Source organism: Nicotiana tabacum, chromosome 24 (assembly GCF_000715075.1).
Source record: "Nicotiana tabacum cultivar K326 chromosome 24, ASM71507v2, whole genome shotgun sequence".
NCBI lineage: Eukaryota > Viridiplantae > Streptophyta > Magnoliopsida > Solanales > Solanaceae > Nicotiana > Nicotiana tabacum.
Genome location: NC_134103.1, coordinates 27,487,288 through 27,511,387, shown reverse-complemented (window position 1 = coordinate 27,511,387; position 24,100 = coordinate 27,487,288). Strand labels below are relative to the sequence as shown.

General features: G+C 37.6%; 1 protein-coding gene across 1 annotated transcript; it reads right to left on the bottom strand.

Annotated features, from left to right (window-relative positions):
* Positions 1-836: 836 nt before the first annotated feature.
* Positions 837-23,036, bottom strand: LOC107782250 (putative AMP deaminase). Its single transcript, XM_016603114.2, has 20 exons — positions 22,363-23,036; positions 17,511-17,659; positions 16,580-16,784; positions 16,275-16,453; positions 16,089-16,140; positions 15,835-15,962; positions 15,569-15,748; positions 15,399-15,466; positions 15,134-15,276; positions 14,297-14,358; positions 13,306-13,419; positions 8,239-8,379; positions 5,394-5,546; positions 4,229-4,282; positions 4,046-4,156; positions 2,767-2,940; positions 2,616-2,696; positions 1,582-1,680; positions 1,274-1,392; positions 837-1,171 (listed from the first exon to the last, which is right to left on the bottom strand). Exons 1-19 carry the CDS (start codon positions 22,829-22,831, stop codon positions 1,324-1,326), a joined length of 2,631 nt encoding a protein of 876 aa, XP_016458600.1. The 5' UTR covers positions 22,832-23,036; the 3' UTR covers positions 837-1,171; positions 1,274-1,323.
* Between the last annotated feature and the right edge of the window lie 1,064 nt (positions 23,037-24,100).

Sequence of the window (24,100 nt, the reverse complement as noted above, 5' to 3'; positions counted from 1 at the left end):
ATCAATAAAATCTATATAATTGGTAAATTGTATATTAACTTATAATTAACTTAAAACCTAAACAATGAGGGTAAATAAGTTTCTAATGTAATACATATAGGTAAAAATCTCATTAATATATCTCCAGTATAAAATGAGTGAACTATACGTATCCAAATTCTTAAAGTAAAATGTCCAAGTTTGCCTCTCAACTTTTGATTATAACTTAAAACTATCCTCAGATTGGAATTCCGCCAGAGCTTACAAGCAAAAGGGAGACATTTCTTTTTCTAATTGAGGGTGATATCAAACTAAAGGTCTAATTGAGAGCAAAGTTACATAATTTTGGTTAGTAAATGAGAAAATTTCATCATTTTCCATTATACAGATACAGTATGTATCTTAATTTGATTAGGCATGACGTTTAAGAATGTAAAAAAGAATCAATCAATATTCATATGTTCCTCTTCAATGTTAAAAAAAATTGAAAAATAAAATCCCTCAAAGTCGCATAAATTCATTTTCGTTCTCAACTTCTGAAAATTCTCCTACTGCAGGTTTTTAGAATGAGCAAACATTATGTGAATCTTCTAGCTCACTCCTAAAAATTCCATTTTTCAAAAAAAATTTAAAAAAAAAAAAACTGTTGTCGTTTGAACGTGTTGAAATTATAGACTTGATTTTCTACCTAAACAATCTTCTGACTTGGTTTATCTCAAACTTTTAATTAGTGAAAGACTGAGCATTAACAGTCACATTAACAAGTTAGCTAAGTATGTAAACAAATGGACTTTAGCTATTAATACTTTGAAGGTGATCCAACTTAAAATACTTGAATGACGGAATAAGAGGCCTGATGGTTCAATATGATTTTATTGGATAAAGGTTGCTTCAGCTAGTATAAGCCTGAGATTACTAAAAGATCATGGCAGCAAAATGCCAACTACTTTGCAATTCGAACAACATTTAAGCTGTCTGTTACTACATTCTTTTGATCTGCTAAACCTCGAAGTGGAGGATTAATAGAACTAGAAATGAAGGCACTAAATTTGCACCATGCTGATATAACAAGACTGGACTCGCAAAAGAAAATATGCTTCTAGCCGAAGTATGAATCAACCAGCAATCGTTAAATGGAACCGTATCTTCATTGCTCTAAACCATGCCATTGCAGAACCTCATTTCTGGCTATCTGTGCAGCACAGGAAAACAATGAGCAACGCTTTGGAGTCTCTTTTTGTTTTCTTCATTCATTTACCTTAGTTTTAAACTCTGGTGAAAACTAGGATTTTACCTGAATCATGAAGTGCCCCAGCGAGATGCAGATCACTGATAAGATTTTGATCAATGTTCTACATCTTCAGGAAGGATTGCTTTTCCTCTGTAAACATACTGCATCTCTTCCTTCCACGTCTGCAGTACATCAGGCATCAGGAGACATTTCATAAATTATATTGTTGCTAGTAGTTCAAACGATGGTGCTATTTGTTACTCTGATTTCCTTTAGGAGCAACTTTTAGCATTCCAAGAAAGTTTTAACATCATGCAATTTATCATCTTAGCAGGAGAAAAGACCAAAAAGGGAGTACAAGCAAAGTTTACCTCATGTCTGAAGGAAATCCTCATATTGGGTACATTGGTCTTGTGAATATCGTTTCCTTGAGGTCCTCTCTTATAGTATTTACCGCCAAGCCAGTGTGACTGCAACATTCACGATAGGAAGCAAAATTAGCATTGGAATTAACAAAGTGCTCTCTAGAATACCCCTTTAACCATGAATAAGAACTAAAACTCCTTTTTATCACACGTTTGCGTGCTGTAAGAAATAGCATTTCAAACGCTTCCATAAACTTCTAAGCATATGTTGCTTGATTTTCAATCACCCTTAACTTCTGGGCTAGGTAAATAATATACAAGTTTCTCAGAGATGTGATATTTTCAACAGCCTCTCTGCCTTCACAAGGTAGGGGTAAAGTCTGCATACACACTACCCTCCCCGGACCCCACTTATGGGATTACACTGGGTTTGTTGTTGTTGTTCTAAGAGATGTGATATTTGACATAGTGGAAACAAAATGAAGTCTTTAATACCACTGTAGAAGTTCACAAACAAAGAAGTTCAAGACCAGAATTACCGAATTCCCACCACGAAACTCACCAAAAGAACAAAAAAGAATTAGAAGAGAAAGTAACGCCAGGGAAGGAGGCGTTAAGGAGTCATTATCAAAAGTGATACATCTCTTAGAAGGCCAGACTGATACAGCAAACATGTTCATTGCTTGCCAATTTTCATATGTTGCAAGTAAAACAGTGAGATGCATATTTCTATTAAGATGCAATATGGTAGCAATGCTTAGATCCCATAGCTCAAAGTAAAAGGTGAGGGAAGAAAACGATAAAGAAGTATACTTTTGCAAAAGAAGAATCCACTCCTAGTCTGCAATATAAGTCCAACTAAACAATTCCAATCTTAGATGCCCAAAAGATATGAATTATTACTTACCTGTTTGAACCACGGGTATAATGTTATAAATACAAATAAAATTGTGATTACTTAACCAAAGAAATGTTACTTGAGAGACAATATTTCTAAAAGAATTGCATATATATCTGGCCTAAATGCTATAAATGCTCACCTTGTCTGCATGCTTGAACCCTGACTGATAGACAGAATTCCTAGCTATCTCACAAAGGTCACAAGAACTCAGTTTCCATACCTGAAATATTAAGTTGGATAAGGACACATTATTATTCAACATATCAAAGAAAAAACCAGAATGGACTAACCTTAGCTGCAACACTGTATTCTTCCACAAGAGGCTCTTTTGTCAAGTGGATTTGCAAGGGATCATCAGTAGAGAGTGAGACATTCATGCCACGGTGGAAGAACATAAGGAATGGGTTCCGATTATAATCAAGGAAAAGCGAATTATTGCTCAAGGGAGACATCGCCAGTCCAACCTGAATAAGTTATTCAGAGATGGGGACAATAAAGTGAGTAAACAGGAAAACAGATCATAGGGAGAGAATAACACAGAATACGTAACTAAGAGTTTAAGTTCTGTGCATTAGCGGTGTATAGATTTTTACAGCATCATGTTAATTTGACCTACAAAAAACATGTATCTCTTCATAGCAAGACCGGAACTGTAACCTAGAAAATATAGTCATAACCTGCTATAGCCCATTAAATTGAATGGATGGTGTATAAATCTTTTAAACTATCAGTGTATATAACTTACCTATAAAGAAAGAATGACTTCTAAGGCATTTTCTGTAGAATAATATATAAGTGTATCTCCGCATAGCTCGACATTACAACTATAACATGATAATAAATTATATCATCAAACAGACCGAAGCACGTTACATATAGAAGAAATAAAATGTAGTTGAATCGCACATCGACCACCATCTTAGTGCATATCAAATAAGATGAAGATGGGTCCCATTTCAAAGCTTGATGCAGTAACATCTGGGGAATGTTTAGCAAAGTGAACATGCAAATTAGAAAGAACAATAAGGAGCCATTTTAAAGAAACGTTTTCTATCTTAACGTCTATTAACACTGGCACACAGTCCCACATGTGATCTACACTACTAACTCTAATATAATGCCCATACGTTTTTCTTCTCCTTTTTCTTATAACCATGGTGTCCGGGCTTGCTTGCGCGCACCTCAACAAATTCCACGGGATACCTGCCACCTCCCACTAGCAATATGTACCAAGTAAGTCTGTCCCTCAAGACTTAGGACAAATGGGAAGGAATCACCTAGTGTTTTTCTTCTCCTTTTTCTTTGTGATGTTTCTCAATGACTGTGAATTCCTCTTTTACACCATCTAGATTTTGAAACCCATTGTATTAGCTATGCTTCATAAACTTCCACAAGCATCCAGTAAGTCATTACAACCATTACACTGTATGCGCTCGTAATTAAAATCTTCCTTAGAGCACCATAAATGATTTAGTAATGTCATCTAATTGCAGGGAACTCAAAAAATATATCTAAACAAGGCTTACTGCATATATCAGTTAACGAGGTAAAGGTATTAAAGAGAAACACCTGTGCGAGGTAGTAAAGATAATGCAGTACAGGGGTCTTCCGCAGATTGATGCCATGAGAAATGTTATGACATAAAAGAAATCCAGCAGCTAAATGATCAATATCACCCGCCTGCATGAACTTGACAACATAAATTTGAACCGCACGTCGCTAACAAAAAGATGAGCTCAAATGAACACCAACCTCCCCACAGTGTGGTCTGAATCTGATTGTTGGCAATCCTTTTGATTCACGAAGCTAAGGACATAAGAAATAAAAAGTACATTAGATATAGTTTTGCTGAGGGAAGAAATACAGCTGTCTACACGATATTGTTGAATAGATGTCCTCTCCCTTACAAGAAGAAAAGGGCAGCAGTAGGCAAGGGGAAGCTAATGCATGAAGGCAAACATAACCACTGAAGGAGGTTGATAAACACTATAAGAGGAACTTGTGAGCATTTCCTTCAAAAGTTTTCTTTAATGTTCAGCTCTCGTTATTTCAGCTTGTGGATAAAAGAGAGAATAGACTAAGATAGCCTGGGGATGGCATAGGGGTGGAAATTGTGGCATAAGAACATATTTCATGGGTGTGGGGCAGTAAATTTCTTTTAGAGCTCACGTGGAGGGACTCTTCGGTGCATGTATGTATTGACGCAAAGAAAGCCTCAAGGCCCTTGACCACTGGTATCTTCGTTGGATAGCGGTTAATTTAGGATAGAGCTAGACCCAGACTCCTAGTCTTTGTTACTGAACAACCAACTTTAATTTCATAGAACATGATTGAAATTCTTCACCATGAAAATAAACCTTACAATTTGTCCAGCCAATAAAATTACAGAAATACCTTTTGCACTATTAATTTAATGACTTGGAACATTTGTTCTTCTTATTCAGAAGGAATGAATAAGAGAGTGAATAGTTTGCTCGCTGAAAATTTGGAAATAAAGAGAAAGAAAAATGAGAAAAGAGATGAAAAGAAAAGAGGAGAATAAAAAAGGATAATGTATGCAGGTAACGCAGGGTGACCATCTGGGTACAGAATACAAGCATTTACTAAATGTCTTAGCCAAATAGGATTCACTTTTCTTTTCGTCAATATCTTGAGTTTTCGACAAAACGAGATTTTAGCATTGATTTAAGTTTATTCAATATGATTAAGCCTGCATATGCTCCATCGTCATCCTTAGGACAGTCACTTTCTTTAGCTCCAACTTATGATTTTATTATGGTACTTCAATATAACCACCCAACGCTATATAGATAATTTTCTCTGGAACAAAATTAGACAGTTCTGGAGGACAAAATATGGATGACTACATCGCGCATTTAAGTGCCACTAATATTTGGAGTCGTGAAGCACCACTGACCTTGTTAAGTGTATACAAGTTTGCATAACAGTAATACGCATAATAAGAAAATGCTGGATTGAACTGATTTGTCCATTCATCTGGCTTTGGCATATGCTTGGTAGGACGTCTCTCTGGTTTACTTTCATCATCAACCATGTCAAAACCTACTACCTGTCACCAAAAAAATAAAACTTTAGGCTCCTTCAATTGGCTAAGAATTTCCAACTGTATGCAGGCACAGAACTTATTGAATAAATTGGTTCTTGTCGGATGGCATTCTAGCAGTAAAATGACAATAAACATGGAAAAGGATGGCTCTCATTAAAAAGAATAATCCACACATAAAAGAAGATGCAGACACTAAAATTTCAAGCAGATTCAACTTGTTGAATAAGAAAAGAACTGAAGCTTAAAGCAAATGGTATCTATAATAATAACTATTGACGAGAAGAGGATAAATTAATAGTTTAAGGATAATAATAACTATTGACAAGAGTGGGTTGCAGTAGTGGTGAGCACCCTCCACTTCCAACCAAGAGGTTGTGAGTTCGAGTCACCCCAAGAGCAAGGTGGGGAGTTCTTGGAGAGAGGGAGCCGAGGGTCTATCGGAAACAGCCTCTCTGCCTTAGGGTAGGGGTAAGGTCTGCACACAAACTATCCTCCCCAGACCCCACTAGTGGGATTATACTGGGTTGTTGTTGTTGTAAGGATGACTATGGATACTGCTTTCAGAATAGTCAGGCTTCAAAGTTTCCAGAGGACACAGTCAGAGTTGGGCAATCACTGGCACTTAAAAGCTAGCTGCATTTGGCCTCACATCTGATAGGTGCACTAGGTGAACTTAAAACCCAATTAATAAAATGATAGGATTGGTCTAGCTCCGATAGGACTTGGCAAATTTCTCCATCGATAGAACTTTTGGTTATCAGAGAATATTGATCTCTTTATCTCAACACATATTGCATACAACTGCGTCCATGGAGGCAAATCTTGGTAGGCATTGCACAACCACAAGGACATTGTACGGTGCAACTGGTCTGACATCTGATAATTGTTCTCACTCCTCAGAGAAGTGAAAAAGTTGACTCCAGAGAAAAACTGTAACAACTTATTCCAAACGCCTAGCAACTTTTGCAACAATTTTAGTTACACCTGAATGCTGATTGAAAAACATTATCAGGAGAAGAAATCCAATCAGTTGCACTATTGAGTCCCACATCGGTGGGATGAGAGTTTTGTGGTCTCTTTATATGGTCTTAGGCAATCCTCACCTCATGAGCTAGCTTTTGGGGTTGAGTTAGGACCAAGGTCCACTTATCATGGTATCAGAACCAAGTCCACCCCCAATTTATTGTTACCGATGTTGGATCCCCATTTATATTATCCACGCTCCAGTTGATGGGTATGGGTGTGAGAGGGGGTGTTGAGTCCCACATCGATGGGATGAGAGTTTTGTGATCTCTTTATATGGTCTTGGGCAATCCTCACCTCATGAGCTAGCTTTTGGGGTTGAGTAAGGACCAAGGTCTACTTATCATGCACCAAAGGGGATGCAGTTATCTTCTTTCATATCCCTTGAACGAAAACTCAGCAACAAGAACTGACAGGACATGATGAAATGTGTAGCAACCACTACTACTGTACGACCTGAGAAATCAGCCAGTAATCCAAATAATACTGGTCATATATTCAGTGCTCCCAAGAATTATGAGCTGGCTAAACCCAAATGATCGACCTTTTGCCTAAAGCAGCTATGGAGGGAAAAGATAAATATATTTATCTAGTTCTTCACCATACACCTTGCTTACGAGTTATATTCGAATTAGTGGAGATCTTTCTTGGTTACAAAGAGTCAATCTAACTGAGGTGGATATATGTTTAGAGGTGTTTATATACCTTGCATGTAAAAGAAGATGGATTGCTATTTTTTTGCATCCCAAGTGATATCTGACAAACAATACTAAGCAATATGATTATATCTGTTTTACTTCAAATTTGGAGAATGTTTTAGCACTGAATGAAAGAATGTGAAATATTTAGCATTGCAGAAAAGAATGTGAAAATCGAAATCAATAATTAAAGAGAAGACCACCTGCTGAACACTGGATTGATTTTACAGTGCTTATCGCACAGACTCCAGACAGCAATTACGAGCTTAGTTCCATTTAAGGGTAGAGGACAATAAAGCCAATTAATAGTAGAAGTTTCTATAAAGAATTAGCTAGATAGGAACAACACTTTGTAATTTAAATTTGAATTGCTCGATCAATCAATAGTGTTTGAAATTTTCCTATTTATAGGACTGTCAAACATTGTGGACCCTGCAAGAGAAATTGTCACGTGAAAGTCAGGAGTAATTTTCAGACCATACCTCAAGGATCTGATAGTAATTGTTGGAGCTAAATTCCCCCAAATATTTCCCCCATTATGGGGGATGGGGGCAAGGTTGGAGATGGCCTTATGCAAGCAATTACCACAAGATACGTTTGGGCATATGAGATGCAAGTTTGACTTATCCCAAGAAATAGAAATCACAGAAAAACACATAATTCATCTAGGAAAACCAAAAAGCTACATATATGCAATTCCATAGCTGCACTAGTTAAACATTCTTGTTCCCAAGATTTCTTGCATGTCCATATCAGATGATTGTCTTGGACAAACTTCATGTAAGACAATTTGTAGCAGATCAGACCAAAAATTAAAGATAAAACTAAGAAATGAGGGGCAACCAATAGTCTGTTCTTTGGTCGCAGAAAGTTGAAATGGACGAAGCTTTTAAAAGAGAAATCAGAAAATGAAATATAGCTTTGGTGTAAATGGTAAACCACATAACTATAAAAGGTCAAAAAGCAAACTTAACCTGCATTAAGAACAGATGCAAATGAGGATGAGACTTTGGATCAACTGTGACTTCAAATAGTGGAATGAACACATTATCTAGAATGTTCTGGAAGGACGTGCAAGTTCCCATACTCCTGTACACATTGTATAACCGTGGGAGCTGCAAAGAGTAAAGTGAGAAACGCATCATAAATCCATAAGCAAATATGCTGACATAATCACCGAAAGGATCAAAATTGCCTATAAGAATCAATTTTGTGATTAAATATACCCTTTATGCAGAACCCAGAAACTGCTGTACTAAGACATAAACTTGAAGCACAAGGGCTATGTCCGGTGCCTTTAATCACAGAGTGGAGTGTATTGGGCAAGATACTTCAAGGATTGGATTTAGGGTTTATTAGTAGTTTCCAAGTACATAGGAGTCATCCAAACTAATGCATGAGAATCAACAAATCAGAAAATATTCTTCAACAGTGCACTTTCCAAATATAAGAGAGTTCCAAAAGCAAGAAGATGAAATTATCTACCAATACCACCTTCCTTGGTCCTACTCCGTCCCTGGAACAGATAGTTTCATGTGTACCATGATTACTCAGAGTGGATCGAAAATCCTATCTTCACTTATCCATAGATAACTGATCACATGGCATTAGCAAGATCATTTAGCTTAAAAGGCCACATATTCCCAGTTACCACTGCATATAAATTTACTGACCAAAAGAAAACCCAGTATAGCATTCACAAGACCCAAGGGCAGAAGATAGAGCAGCAGCCCCATCATTTCTCCTCCAAACATCTGCTTACCTATAGGTGACCGGTTCGAGGCGTGGAAACAGAAACTAATGCTTGCATCAGGTAGGCTCTCTACATCACACACCTTGGGTGCGGTCCTTCCCCGACCTAACGTGAATGCGGGATTCTTTGTGCACCGGGCTGCCCTCTCCCTCTTCCTTCCCCTCACCCACATTCCCATGTGAGGAAAGGAAATTTTGTCTTGTTCAGCAATTTAAGTTTAATTTGGCACTCAAAATACCTAAATATTCTACCATCATATTAAAACCAATCAAACCGACACCAAACACTAAGCAAACCCTACTCTGAATCAGACATCACCATTACAATGCTACTATCGTCAACCATTGGGTCCTCCCTGAAGCACTTTTTAACTCAAAAAAGTACCAATTTCCCTAGAAAAACCTCTGCTACATGCTTCACCCGCCTAACACATTTCAGTAGCAAAACCTGAGAACAGAAATGTGTAGCAAATAGGAGAAGTCTTCAAAGTAAGGGATGGGTCTGGCAGTGATACAGAGGGCAAAGTGTTCACAAGGCACAGAAGAAAAGCAATGGTGAAGGGAGGATCAACAACAACAACAAAAAACACAGTGTATTCCCACAAGCGGGGTCTGGGGAGGGTAGTGTGTACGCAGACCTTACCCCTATCTTCAAAAGGTAGAGAGGTTGTTTCCGGTAGACCCTCGGCTAAGGAAAAATAAAAGGGAAGGGGGCAATGGCAAGCAAACCAATCAGAAAACCAAGTGAAAACACAAAACTATCACTAGGTAGTGCAATTAGAAAACCAAAGCGAAGGCAACAACAAGTAATAACAGAAGTCTAGAAAGGCAAAAATACACGCAAGGCACTAAGTGGTATACTATAGATGCTGTAACAAAATAAAGACAAGGCTCGACAACCTAACCCTCAACCTCCACACCTTCCTATCCATGGTCATGTCCTTAGTAAGTTGAAGCAACGCCATATCTTGCCTAATCACTTGTCCCCAATACTTTTTTGGCATGCCCCTACCTCTCCGTTGGCCCTCCAAGGCCAACCTCTCACACCTCCTCACTAGTGCATCTGTGCCTCTCCTCTTCACATGCCCGAACCATCTTAGTCTCACCTCCCGCATCTTGTCCTCCACCGAGGCCATGCCCACCTTATCCCGGATAACTTCATTCCTAATTCTGTCTAACCTGGCATGCCCGCACACCCATCTCAATATCCTCATCTCAGTCACCTTCATCTTTTGGACATGGGAGTTCTTGACTGACCAGCACTTCGCCCCATACAACATAGTCGGTCTGACCAATAAGTATACTTGCATATACATATTTATGCAAGTATTCCTAGCTAAGGGTTTTAAACTTTTGAGTATTTTATGTGTATAACTCATGTAATTTATCATATTTGTGCAGGTGATGAAGGTGGTAAGACAGTAGCCCAAAAGAAAAGCAAGTTATCATAGTAGCAATAGGGTGTTATCATGCTAGTAATATATTGTTCAGGCATCATCTTTTTTGTGTGGCAGCAGTAGGCGTTAGCAAATCGTGAAATAAGCCAGAAACTAAAGAAAATCATCAATACAATACACGGCGATCATGGCAAACATGCACCACGATCAGGATAGAGAGAAGTGAGAACACAAGCCCTATCACAGTACTCAGTCAGCTTGGTAATGAAAGTGGATAAAAAGGGCCAATAGTGGAGAGTGATGGATCATGAAAGAAAAGCTTCTGAAGTCAAAAAGAATTCTCTTGATAGGTAGAAGCTTCTGAAGTCAAACTGCAATTGGTAATGCAGAGCAAGTCAAGAAATGTTGGAACTTAGGGTTAAAAACACCATATTGCATCATGTGAATTCTGACCTAACTTCAAAGATGCAGAACTCTTAATCAACAACAACAACAAACCCAGTGTAACCCCATAAGTGAGGTTTGGGAGGGTAGAGTATACGCAGACCTTACCCCTACCTTGTGAGGGTAGAGATGTTATTTCCAATAGATCCTCGGCTTAAGGAAAGACAACAAAGGAGCAATAGCAATAACAACAAACAGTAAACAACAACACGATAATAGAATAACTGAAGCGAAAGAAAAAAAAATAGGAATAAGAGTGAAACAGAAAGAAAACTAAGCATAACAAAATACAAGAGCAATATCAATACTACTGGTCTGTGAAAGAAATACATTCCACTACCTACTATTCTTCACTCTAATCCTCGACCTCCACACTCTCCTATTCAGGATCATGTACTCGGTAAGCTGAAGTTGCGTCATGTCCTGCCTAATCACCTCCCTTCAATACCTCTTTGGTCTACCTCTATCTCTCCTCATACCCTCCAAGCTAACCTCTCACATCTCCTCATTGGGGCAGTTGTGTCCCTCCTCCTCACATGTCTGAACCATCCTAATCTCCCTTCCCGCATCTTGTTCTCCACGGGGGCCACCCTTACCTTATCCCTAATAACTTCATTCCTGACCTTATCTCTATAGAGTGGTGGTGAGACCGACTATGTTGTATGGGGTGGAGTGTTGGGCAGTCAAGACTTTAATAATATTGTCTTTATAAACTTTTAACATATTCAAATACATTTAACTATTCAATTTTAAATGGGAAAAAGCATAAGAACCTCCTGAACTAAGGCCAAATTACCAATTACACACTTTATCTTTGGGAATTCATATTACCCCCTTCCAACTTTTTTTAAACATAATAAGTACCTCCCTAAAAAGCCATACTCAGATATATAGTGAAATATACGCGCCTGCCATATGGATATTTTATTTTTTTCTTATTCTTTTCCATTTTCTTTCCTTTCCTTTTTCTTTTATTCTTCATTTCTTTTCTTCCAGCCGTTTGTCACAAAGTCGCCCACGACCAAACTTATCTTTTTGTTTTTTCTTTTCTTTTCTTTATATTCTATTCCTCTTTCTTTCGTCCTTTTTCTTTTCTCCAAAACCAACCACACCTTTTGCATCTGATCAAAATCAACACTACCAGGTTCAGATGTTAGGTGTTTTAGTGAATTTTTGTGATGGATTGGCTATGGTGGAATGTGAAGGAAGTGATGGAAGAGTGGACAGGAGATGGTTTTATAGAAGTTCTGGATGGTATTTCTTGGCGGTGTTGTTACGAGTTCTTCTTGTGATTGATGGGGAGGGGCTGGTGGCAGACGGGTGGAGTTGTAGTGGCTGCTAATCAATAAAAAAAATGGTGGAAAGGAGGTGGCAGGCGCAGGAGCAGTAGTGGCTTTGTGCTCACTCGAGACTTGAAGGTGGAGGGGAGTTATTGATGGTTTCTCTTGTGGTTGCCGGCGAATTTTTGCTGGCAGGGAATTTGATACTTTTTTCAACAAAACAAAAAGGAAAGAAACAAAATGAAAATTTGACTCTATTTCAAGGACAAAAATTTAAATATAACAGTTAATTTATAATTTTAATTAAGTAGATGTACTTAAATTATAAAGTGCCCAATTAAAAATGACACATGTAATCAAAATTTAACTTCTTTTGGTATCACATGACTCCAAGAGAGTGAGCACACTTTCCATGTCACCTCAGCACTTAAGGGTATTTTTGTTCCGTTTAAAAAAAGTGTGCTCCTCTCTAACAGCTAAAGCTTTTAGATGAGATAGTCACACACTTCAACATGGTATCAGAACAGGCAGAGGTCCTGAGTTTGACTCTCACCGCCACCCAATATCAAAAAAATTATCGAGTGCTTGGCTCATCAAAAAGAATCAAAGCCCGCACGTGAGGGGGGTTGTTGAAGACATAATTAAATAAAAAAAAGTGTGCTCTCTTTAACAGCTTAAGCTTTTAGATGAGATGGTCACACACTTCAACAGTGTACAACTGGTAATCCGCCCTTAGAAGGTTCTGAAGTCAAAAAAAATCTATTGATAGGTAGAAGCTTCTGAAGTCAAATTGCAACTGGTAATGTAGAGCAAGTCAAGAAAAGTTGGAATTTTGGGTTAAAACACCATACTGCTTCAAGTGAATTCTGACCTAACGTCAAAGATGCAGAACTATTAATCAACGGTGAATATTGTCATTAACGATAGTGTCCCTATACAACTTTTAACAAATTCAAATACATTTAACTATTCAGTTTTAAATTTTGATCTAATGTTTTCACTACAAAATAACTATTCACCCATTACTTTAATATTTTCTTCCACTACTGCTAATAGAATAAACAAGTCAACTTAACATCATAAACTCCGCGCTTAGTCAAATACTATAATAGAAAATGAAAAGGGGGAATACTTTTCAAGAACAATGCATGATCAGCATTATACCCACCTGAATCAACCATACAGCATTTTGGCTATAAAGTTCATTGTTTACAAACCAGCTAGCCAATGTATCCCATTCACTTTGTTTTCTTCCATAGACGGAGATTCTGTATTCAGCCAACTGGAAAAGGAAAAAAAAAAAAGGATTATGTCAAACATTATTAAGGTGAATTTTCACCATATTGATCTATGAAAATAGTACTCAGCAAAAAAGCAATACATTAACAATCAGATAGCCTAGAATAGACAACCTGGGAGACAAATGCTAACAATAAGATAGCCTAGAATAGACAACCTAGAACAGAAATGCTAATGTGATAACTACATGTTGTCTTAATGTCTTATTAACATATGTCCTATTGGAAGCAGTTTTCACTCTTGAGGGGGGTATTAACAGCCGAAGACAACTCTCATAAGTGCAAGAACTACTGTCACAGACAACAAGTAATGTTAAGAGTTAAGATGTAAACAAGCACCCAAGTATGTTCCCAGTGGTCAATGAAATTGGAATAGACCGTGAGAGACCGAGATTCGAATCCCAAAAGATGAAAAAGAGAAAGGAAAAAAAAGAAAGAAAGAAAGAGCTAGGTGACTTCTTCCCATCTTTCTAACCCTATACCTATGTTGGTACAAGGTAGATGGTACCTTGAGAACCCCTTTATCAGGAAAAATCTTAAGATATAAGCAAAACCCAAATATATTTCTGATCACAAAAAACCAAAGAATAATTCCAACTAGCAACAATCTCCAGGAACATTTCCGGAGAAACAAGAACTTGCACATCAACAGATTGACAATTATTCTGGTGCTTCTCAAGAGTATAGCGACAAAGTTAAAGACTTTGATAACAGAACCAATATCTCATGAAAGGGTTATCATGACAAAGAGATACAGATTGAGCAAATATTCGGTCAGCAAAAGTCATATATTGGCAAACGACAGCTGAATCATAAGCCATTCCAGAGAAAGAAACCATTTGTTTCAAATTCTCCCTGTACCTGGTATTTGCTTGCTTCAAGATCTTGCAAAACTTCCTTCGTGACTTCAGCCAAGAAGCGCCCTGAATAGGACAATATTTTGAAAATGAAGAACATATATTATAGCTACCAAAATCACATCGAAGAAGCATATGCAACAGCAACAGATTTAAAAGTGACAATTTGTCAGCAAGTGACAGCCTCGACATTGGTCAAAATGTTCCACAGATATATAAGAAGGTGGTACTCCACAAGGACAAAAAGTTTGACAAGGTGCAATATACATCATCCTCAAACCAAGTATTACTTCCACTTCAAGCAAAGCTAACAAGAAATGAACTGGTTCTCCTCAGTCAGTCTATTATCTCTACGGTTTTGAACCTATTATGTTGGTCCTTACACAGTACACAACAATTTTATGTATCTTGTGATATTCAGAGTATAAAATATGCTCATATACAGAAAGAAGCAGATATTACATATGCATGCTTTTGTGCAGTTATAAAGTATATTCTCATATCCAGCTACTTCTGTTTTTCCTTTTTGGTGAATATGCAAAACAACTATTATAAGGTGCCAACAATAAAACGTGGAGTTTAACAGTGTGGTAACAGTTGTCTTGATGGAGGTTCTAAATAAAATTACCTGCTGCAGGGGTTTTTAACTGAACCAAAATAAAGTTAACCACTGCAAAATGTGTTCAATTGACAGCAAAGAAAATTTGAACTTACGCTTTAATGACAGTTATTTTACTAGATTTTTCAGATAAAATTACCCAAACTGCAGTGTTTTCATCTGATATTACAGCAAAAATTTAACTTACTTTACTATTAAAATTTACATATTCAGGGAACACACCTTGGATAAGGTTGTCTTGCTTTAGAAAGATTTCTCTGAGTCTGCTTTGTCCACAAGGATTATATTTAAGATTGAATTTGTCAAACCGGTGAAATGTACTCTTATCAGCATGTACATCCAGAAGATCAACATTAAGATCATACCTGCAAATAAAGTGCTCAGAAGAGAAAGAACAAATGCCAGACCTCCCACCCCAGGCACAGTCAGCAAAATATAGAACTTATGCAGAATAAAGAAAGAGAGCAGAGAAAAGGTTGATGCAAACCCTGTCAAGTCTAAACTTTCAAAAACTTCCTTCAGCGTAAGATACTGTCCATCCCGGAATATGACTACCTGTTTTGCAAAGACTCCTGGTATTAAATCCAAAAGAATAGGCATGCCAATATGCCTTTAGAAATCTGCAAGATCATCCCCTGGAAGCGATAAATGTCCTACCTCGTCAGGTTCTTTTCTCAGTTTTGACTTGATGAACCGCAGAAGATGCTTCTGATTCATGCAAGCAGAATGATGCACATGGGTATCAACCTTTCTGATGTTGTAGAAATCACGATGAGGTGCACTTTTTTGAGCTAGAAATTCCCGATCAGCATTTACTAACAAATGGAGGCGAAATTTCTGTATATTAATCAGAATATGCTGTGAGAAACCAAGACATGTGGTACAAAAGGGAGAAATTAAAGAGAAATGCCAAAAACCATTACCTCCTCGAGAAATCGCAAACGATGGTGACAGTAAGAACGAACATTTCCTACAGCCATTACTTTGAGGAGTTGGTGCATATCAGTGAAAAATGTTGTTGAGCTAGCAACAGGGAAGAGCTCTTCAGTATCTAGAACATGCATGGTAGAATGTGAAGATCCTCAAGAGGAAAGCAGAGGAAAAATAAAGATAAAACAATGTCACATCACATTGTTACATTCCATAAATGTGCTGCCACTTTCTTAACCAAACTCACCATTTTCAGTGGCATAAACACGTACAACTCCGTCTTCCATCTTAAAATGGTGCTGTGTGCAATCCAAGAAGTATCATTATTAGAAATTGTGCTTGAGATAACATCCAGAGTTTGAGATACTGAGAATATGGGAGCCTAAAAATCAGACCCTCTACGATCATAAATGAGTTGAGGATCACAACTCACAGAAGTTGCTTCAAATTGGGCAAAGCTAAATGGATCATGTTTCTTATCTGACACTTTTGAGTCGCTCATATTCTCTTTCATCCATGGAGCAATTTCTTCCCTGAAAACATACTTGTCTCTCAAATCTAAACATTCACGAATCATCTTCAGTACTTCTTCCTCTTCAACATTCATAGGATCTGCAGGAAAAATGATAGCAATTGAAAGAACAATTGAGTATGAACAAGATCACCAGAACATAAAGCCGCTCTCTTAAGTTTGAGAGAGCTCACTAACACCAGTAAAGACCAAGACAATGAGAATACCATGTGCTGCAGTCGGCAGGGGCAAAATGCTGTTGAAGAAACTGGAATCATTCTCAACAATGTGCATAGAGGCTCTGTCTGCCTCTCCAACTTCATGATCTATGTTCGATCTTGCCTCAGGTGCAACTGCTATATGCTGAAGATGAATACGACTTTCAGCCTTTAAGGCAGAGATAGAAAATTCTTCCTCTGTTGGACTGATATCCTACAAAGAAATGGGAGCAGAAGAAGTAACTTCATGAGCAAATTCAGTTTAAAGTATATCTAGTTGTACTAATCTCGAAACCATAGTGGCTGGTGGGAGGATAGCAACCAATTTGGCTGAATTATCTTAAGTCATTAAACCTCGTCAAACGAGAGTGTAATGAACAGATAAAGTCCAACATAGCTTCCGGCTCTAACAATATTGCCAAAGCCATGTTGCACCAAAAACTAAGCAAGAATATACAATTGTGTCTAAGCTTAAGTACAGTGTCATTCTTTTTCTCTTCTTTTTTTTGATAGCTGTGGTGTCGGGGCCGGGGCCAGCTTACGCGTACATCGACTAATTTCATGAGATATCTGCTACCTCCCACCAGCAATAAGTACCAGGTAACTCTATCATCAAGGCTTGGATAAATGGGAAGAAATCACCTAGTTTTTCTTGTCTTTGCTGGGAACTAAAGCTGAGACCTCATTGTTCTAACCCACTTCATTGACCACTCATCTTGTCTTCAAAATTCCTAGCATTTCTTTCTTCCCAAATTGTTTTTTGAAGTCACAAAATCACCACATTTCTTAAAATGTCAGTTATCCATATGTAATCGCCAAAAAAGCAGCAGGGTGTAAGGAAGAGAATGTTAGATGAGATAATAATTCTAGATGCATACATACATAAAAAAGGCAGAAGTATGTCAGAATTCACATTTGAGTATGCAGTTTGAAAATTTACATTGTCATAGGAGAAAACAGCATCCTCGGCAGCAGCAGACTCGCCTTTGTCCTCATTAGAGTTGTCAACACTTTCAAATGCACAATCACTTGAAAATTTTGGAGTCATTGGCTTCACAACTGATTCCACGCGCACAAATCTTTCATCACCTGAAATACGACAAAATCGGAATATACAATGAATATTTCACCGAATTCCCATCACATTTAGAAAAACTAAAAAGCCTACTAAAGCACGTTATAAAGTATGAGAGAGAGAGAGAGGTGCTTCTACCTCCTAGCTTAAAGAAGCTGCCTATTACATCATCCAGGCAACACAGCAATCTTCTGAAATTAGATTGTGTCACATGCTCTTAAGATAACGCTTATCTTAGGGGAAAAAGAAAAGAAAGAAAAAGGAGGAGCATGTGACCTTTATATAACAGTCTACATCTTTGCATGTACTCAATGGGCAGGAACCCACCCCAGTATTACACGATAGATGACTCAAATATGCAATTAGGCATCATCTAAGAGAAGCATTCTACTTCTACGGTCATTAGACAATGTACTAACACTATTTTTTTAAACCAATGTAGCAAGGTAAATTGCCAGCATAAAGGGACCAATTATAAAGGGATCATCTAATCTATACAGAACATAAGCTAAAGGAGGACAGTAGGGAGCTGGAGAAGCCATTTGAGGAGGAAGAAATTCTGGAAACTATCAGGTATTGTGCTCCTGATAAGGCACCTGGACTTTATGGTTACACCATGGCATTCTATCAGAAGGCCTGGAAGATCATCAAGGCTGATGTAATTAATTCCATGAATCATTTTCATCAGAATTGCCATATGGTTAGGTCCAGCAATGCCTCATTCATTGCTCTTATCCCTAAAAAGAAATGAGCCATTGAACTTAAGGATTTTAGACCAATAAGCCTCATTGGTAGTGTCTACAAAATCACTACAAAGCTACTGGCAGAGAGGATCAAAAAAGTGATTGGGAAGCTCATCTCCGGGCACCAAAATGCATTCATAAAAGGGAGGCAAATCACAGATGCTTCTTTAATTGCAAATGAAGTACTAGATTGGAGGTTGAAGAGCGGTGAATCCGGTATTCTCTGCAAGCTGGATATAGAAAAGGCATTTGACAACTCAATTGGCAATATCTCATCACAATGCTAAGGAAAATGGGATTTGGACAAAGGTGGATTAGGTGGATGTAGTTCTGTATCAAAACTGTCAAGTACTCAATTTTGATAAACTCAAGCCCAGGCAAGGGGATCCTCTCTCCCTTTTTCTATTCATTTTCGCCATGGAAGGTCTGAGCTAGATGCTGGACAAAGCAAAAAACCTTCAATGGATAAGAGGGTTTGATGTAGGGAAAGCTCCAGGAATGTCATCACTGTTTCTCATTTGCTTTATGCAGATGATACCCTTATATTCTGTGGAGCAGAGGAATCACAGGTGCTACACCTGAATCTAACACTACTTATGTTTCAGGTACTGTCAGGACTTCACATTAATATGCTGAAAAGCATAATTTATCCTGTCAACACAGTGGACAATTTGGAGAATCTAGCGGGAATTCTTTGTTGTAGCACAGGATCCTTCCCAGCCGCTTACCTGGGTCTTCCATTGGGTGCAAAGTTCAAATCCTCTGAAGTGTGGAATGGTATCATTGAAAAGGTTGAGAAGAAGCTGACAGCTTGGCAAGTACAGTATTTATCCATGGGAGGCAGGCTGACACCCATCAATAGTGTTTTGGACAGTATTCCAACCTACACTATGTCTCTATTCAGTATCCCTAAGAAATCACTGCAACATTTGGATAAGTTAAGGAGGAACTTCCTTTGGAAAGGTAACAGTGAAGATCACAAGTTTCATCTGGTTAAGTGGACCAAGGTTACACAGCCTAAGACTATAGGTGGTCTAGGCATCAGAAACTTAGTTGTTCATAATAAATGTATGATGTTGAAATGGTTTTGGAGATATAGCCAAGAAGGGCCAGCATTATGGAAGGAAGTAGTGACTGCAAAGCATGGATCACTCAATCACTAGTGTACCAGAACCTCAAGAGCACCACATGGTGTTGGTCCTTGGAAGAACATCAGCAAATTATGGGAAGAGTTCTCCAGAAACTGCAGCTTCAGATTTGGGAAGGGACAACACATCAGATTCTGGAAGGATAAATGACTTAGTGCCACATCATTGCAGGAGGAATATCCCAACCTATTCCTTATATCCACCAACCAGGATTCCCTTATCTCCCAACTACAGAGAAGGAAACTCTTGGAACCCAATCTTCAGAAGAAACATGCAAGACTGGAAAATTGAAGAGTTACTCAACTTGATGGCTAGATTGGGAAGCATCACCTCTAATGACCAAGCAGCAGACACTTTGAGATGGGAGGTAGAACCAGATGGCCAATACTCAGTCAAATTAGGGTACTTATTCTATTGTGCTCAGAATGAAATGGTGGACAACTGGCCTTGGAAGTTCTATGGAGAACAAAAACACCCCCAAAGGTGATTTGTTTCAGTTGGATTGCACTTTATGAAGCATGTTTGACACAAGACAACTTAACTAGAAGATCTTTCCACTTGGCAAACAGATGCCACATGTGCATGCAAAATGAAGAAACAACCAGGCATCTTCTACTTCACTGCCCAGTTTCAGCAGATCTATGGAACATGTTTTTGTCTCTTTTTGGAATGAACTGGGTAATGCCTGGGAGTATAAAGGAAGCCTTTTTGAACTGGAACGGCTGGAAAGTTGGTACAACCATCAAGAAAATCTGGAAACTAATCCTTTTTTGTATTTTTTGGTGTATTTGGAATGAGAGGAATAGGAGATGTTTTGATGGAATAGCAACTCCAAACCACTTCCTTAAGACTAAATGTCTTTTACTTTTGTACAGTTGGAGTACTCAAACACCTGTAAACTCCCCTGACAACTTTTTGGACTTTGTTAGCTCTTTAACATTAGTATAGGACTCTTTGTACTGGAGCTAACAAATCTTTGGTATCTATATTTCTGCATCTTCTTGATGCCATTTATAATATCTTTTACTTTATCAAAAAAAAATAAGCTAAAGGCATCATAACCTTATGGCAAAAAGTTGTACCAAGGTAACAGCCCTAGAAGTACCAGGGTTATGTGCCCGGCCCTGCAAAAGGAGCCACTGCAGCTTTATGCTAGTACTTCAGATATGCATCAACATAAATAAATCTCACTACAAGTAAAAAAAAATCCAAAATAGGCTGATTTTATTTTCGTTTCTCTGTGCTAGGGGAAAAAATACCAAATCAAGTGCAAATTATAAAATTCCATTCACTATATCAATCTAGTAATATATCTATTTCATATGGATTTTGTCCTTCGCTTTCCAAAAAGCTGCAACAAAATAGCGTTATATATCTGCAACAGATAGTGAAGGGGTCAGTTATTCTTAAATCTGGCAGATATATTATATCATAGTAGCCAACTTTCTTCATCAGAGAAATGTTAAACTAGTTTTAGAAAATGCCATGTTAGATAGAAAATGAGGTAATCAACAACTTATGCCAAATATGCTAATTACCCCTGACTTGATGGTCTAATAGAGGTTAAGCTTGGCTGTCATGCAGAGCTGTTAAAACTTGTTTCATTTTCAATAAAAGGTTACTTTTATCAATTTTTTAGAAAGACTGCAATGGGGAAAGAAACAGTGATCCCTCTACCAAATGAGAAGAACACATTAAACCAATCGCCTTCCTATTGGTTTCGGAATGTATCTGTCACCTTATAGCTTATACCACGTGAAGAAAGAAGAATTAATCTACTAAAAGAACATTGTACATATATCTATCCTTTTCAGCAGGCCATCCCATATCCTTCAGTAAAGTGTCGACATGACATAAATATAGCGTTGCTATTTGCCAGACAATGAGTGGGAGAATGTTGTTAACATGAATAAGATTGCTGACTACTGTTGAGTTGTGTTGGTTGAGTTATGAATCCATCACATGATCTCAGCTTAAGTATAGTGAACGTGTAATTAGAAGCAATCTGCCGGAGAAAATTTCTTTTTCTATTACAGGAGAGAAACATCTTACATTTACACAAGAAGGAGCATGTGGCTATTGACTTCCTAACTATGATAGTCAGCCAATTAAGGCTCAAGTCTAGCAGGCGCATCGTTTCCATCAAATCAAAAGCAGAGCTTCGTATTCTATGAAACTTTTCAGGAAAAAACAAGGAGCCACAGCCAAAAAAAAAAAGATACACCCACTATGAAGATGCCTTTCCTGACCTTAAATTTTCAAAATATTTCCCATCACTCACATGGCTCTTCACTGAAATATTCAAGGATCAAATTCCAAAAAGCTCGTTTTTTTCTTTCTTTTTTTACAATGCTAATATTCAGTCAACCACAGTTTTTATTTTATTTCTTTTTCTCAAAACAAACTCAAAGCACACATTAGAACCGCAAAATTCAGAAAGAGCTGGCTATCTTGTTTTTGAAATCACAAAATCACCATATTTCAAAAGCTAATATATTGACTATGATTGCACCTCAATCATCCAAGCAAGCAAGTGCAACACAATAACAACTAAGCCTCAATGCCAAGCCAGCTGGGGCCAAGCATTATAGATGTTGTCATTATCTCAATCCATTCATCCCAATATATTCTCAGAAAATTATGTATTGTGAGGATCCATCATAAACTAACTAGTATTGTGCTAGCTGTCAACCTACTGCCTCCTCATTTATCCAGACTTAGGAATTGCAACGCGAGCAAGCTCACACAGGCTTAAGTATCTAAGGGAAAAAAGTAAACAATTAAAAAAAGTCATTTCAATATTTGACTCTAGTCCAGAGCACGTACCACTCGAAAGAATCAAACTGGGATTCTCCACCGAATTGGAGGATGGCTTCTTATCAGCACACTGGACTGTCCTATCGAAACTCGATTCCTCATCCATCCACTGATTTGATACACGCACATTAGGCATCGACGACGATACTCTGTAACTTCGCAACACATTATCATCATAACAATCATCATCATCATCAGCGTTATCAATCGGCTCCTTCGATAAGTTAGAGCTGTAAACATTCCTAGTGCTAACGTTATCAATCTCATCATCTTCATAAATACCAAAATCTTCGGTTTCGGAATCGGAAGCAGAGAAAGTGTGGTGACGTTTTCGCCGGAGCTTGACGAGCCGTTCGAGAACCTCGTCGACGCTGCGCTTGTGGAGGTAGAAGGCGGATATAGCCATAACTGAAGCGCCGAAGAGTGCTGCTAATGCTAGTTGCATTTGAGAAGCTGAAGTGGATAGCCATGGCTCCATTTTCGCTGTTCTGCTGCAAGTAAAGAGAATGTGGGTGTGGGAGTGATTAGCGTTTTGGGTTTTATAGGGTTTCAGTTCCTGCAGATGGCCCAGCCGGTGATACCTGAGTTTAACCCTGGCTTTATTGTGTAGTGTCCTGATATTGGCTACCTGACTTGTGTAACACCGATTGGCCGCATAACAACAAATAATTTCACGGCAATATTCTGCATAATTTATGCAATACACCCTCTTGATTTATAATGTAAAACTATGTATTAGTAGTTTACTCTCTACATACTAATATCGCATATGGTATAAATTCTATGTCGTAAATTTCCACGTATAAGATGAAATATGAGAGAAAAAATATATTTATTTGTAATGCTTGAATAGAATTATCTAAATATAGAATCATAGAAGAGCTTTTAAAACAGATAATCATGCATAATAAACTCCATATTATTGTTCACCGCGTAATAATTTTTATATTAGTAGTCACTACTCAATAGTGGATATGTTATTATTTACCGGATTATAATACTTACATGGAGTATTTGTTTTCATATTTGTCTTCATAGCCTCTTAAAATATCTCGTTGCGTTAACTTAAATGAAAAAGGAAAGGGAAAAAAACATAAAAAACAAAGGTTATTAGAAAGTTTTATGGCCTTAAACACCATAAAACTATTTTTTGTTTCTTCATGTGCAAAAAATTGATGTTTGCCTTCATCTCATTTAGCTAAAGACTAGTATGGACAACCCATGTTGCGCATGGGCCAATAACATTGCTAAACAGTAGAGTATAGTTATAAAAAAAGAAAGAGAAATTTTCACAGACCACTACGGTTGTATTCAGACGCATACCGAATACAGTTTCTTCATTTGTGCAACGAATACAAACCAAAACAAAATAAAAAATATAGAAAAATAGAATACTCTAGTTGAGAGTCGAACTCAAGGCATCCCACTTACTAAGCAGGTGGTCTAACCAAGTAAGTTCAGTTCATAGCAATTGATCTCTTGTGTTCAATACTACAAATGGATTTGCTATAAAATTTAAATATAACTACGGATGATAATCTTTAAAAGTATAATTTTAAATGATAAATATAATGTATATATTTATTGTATCGCGTAATTTTTTTTAATTAAAAAAATATATATTTGTTGGTACCAACTATTACCTAAAAATAAATTTAAGAAAGAATTTCTTTCATGATCATATTAGCTAAATAGCATGAGTGATTTCTACCTAACTTATATTGTCTGGAAATATAGATTTTAACAT

Bases quoted from the DNA above. Each gene is read 5' to 3' on its own strand.
- LOC107782250 (XM_016603114.2), bottom strand. From the start codon at position 22,831: ATGGAGCCATGGCTATCCACTTCAGCTTCTCAAATGCAACTAGCATTA. The intron at 17,660-22,362 runs GTACGTGCTCTG...GTCGTATTTCAG, and splicing joins CAGTTTGATTCTTTCGAGTG to GTGATGAAAGATTTGTGCGC. The intron at 16,785-17,510 runs GTAAATTTTCAA...ATTTCTTTGTAG, and splicing joins CTGTTTTCTCCTATGACAAT to GATATCAGTCCAACAGAGGA.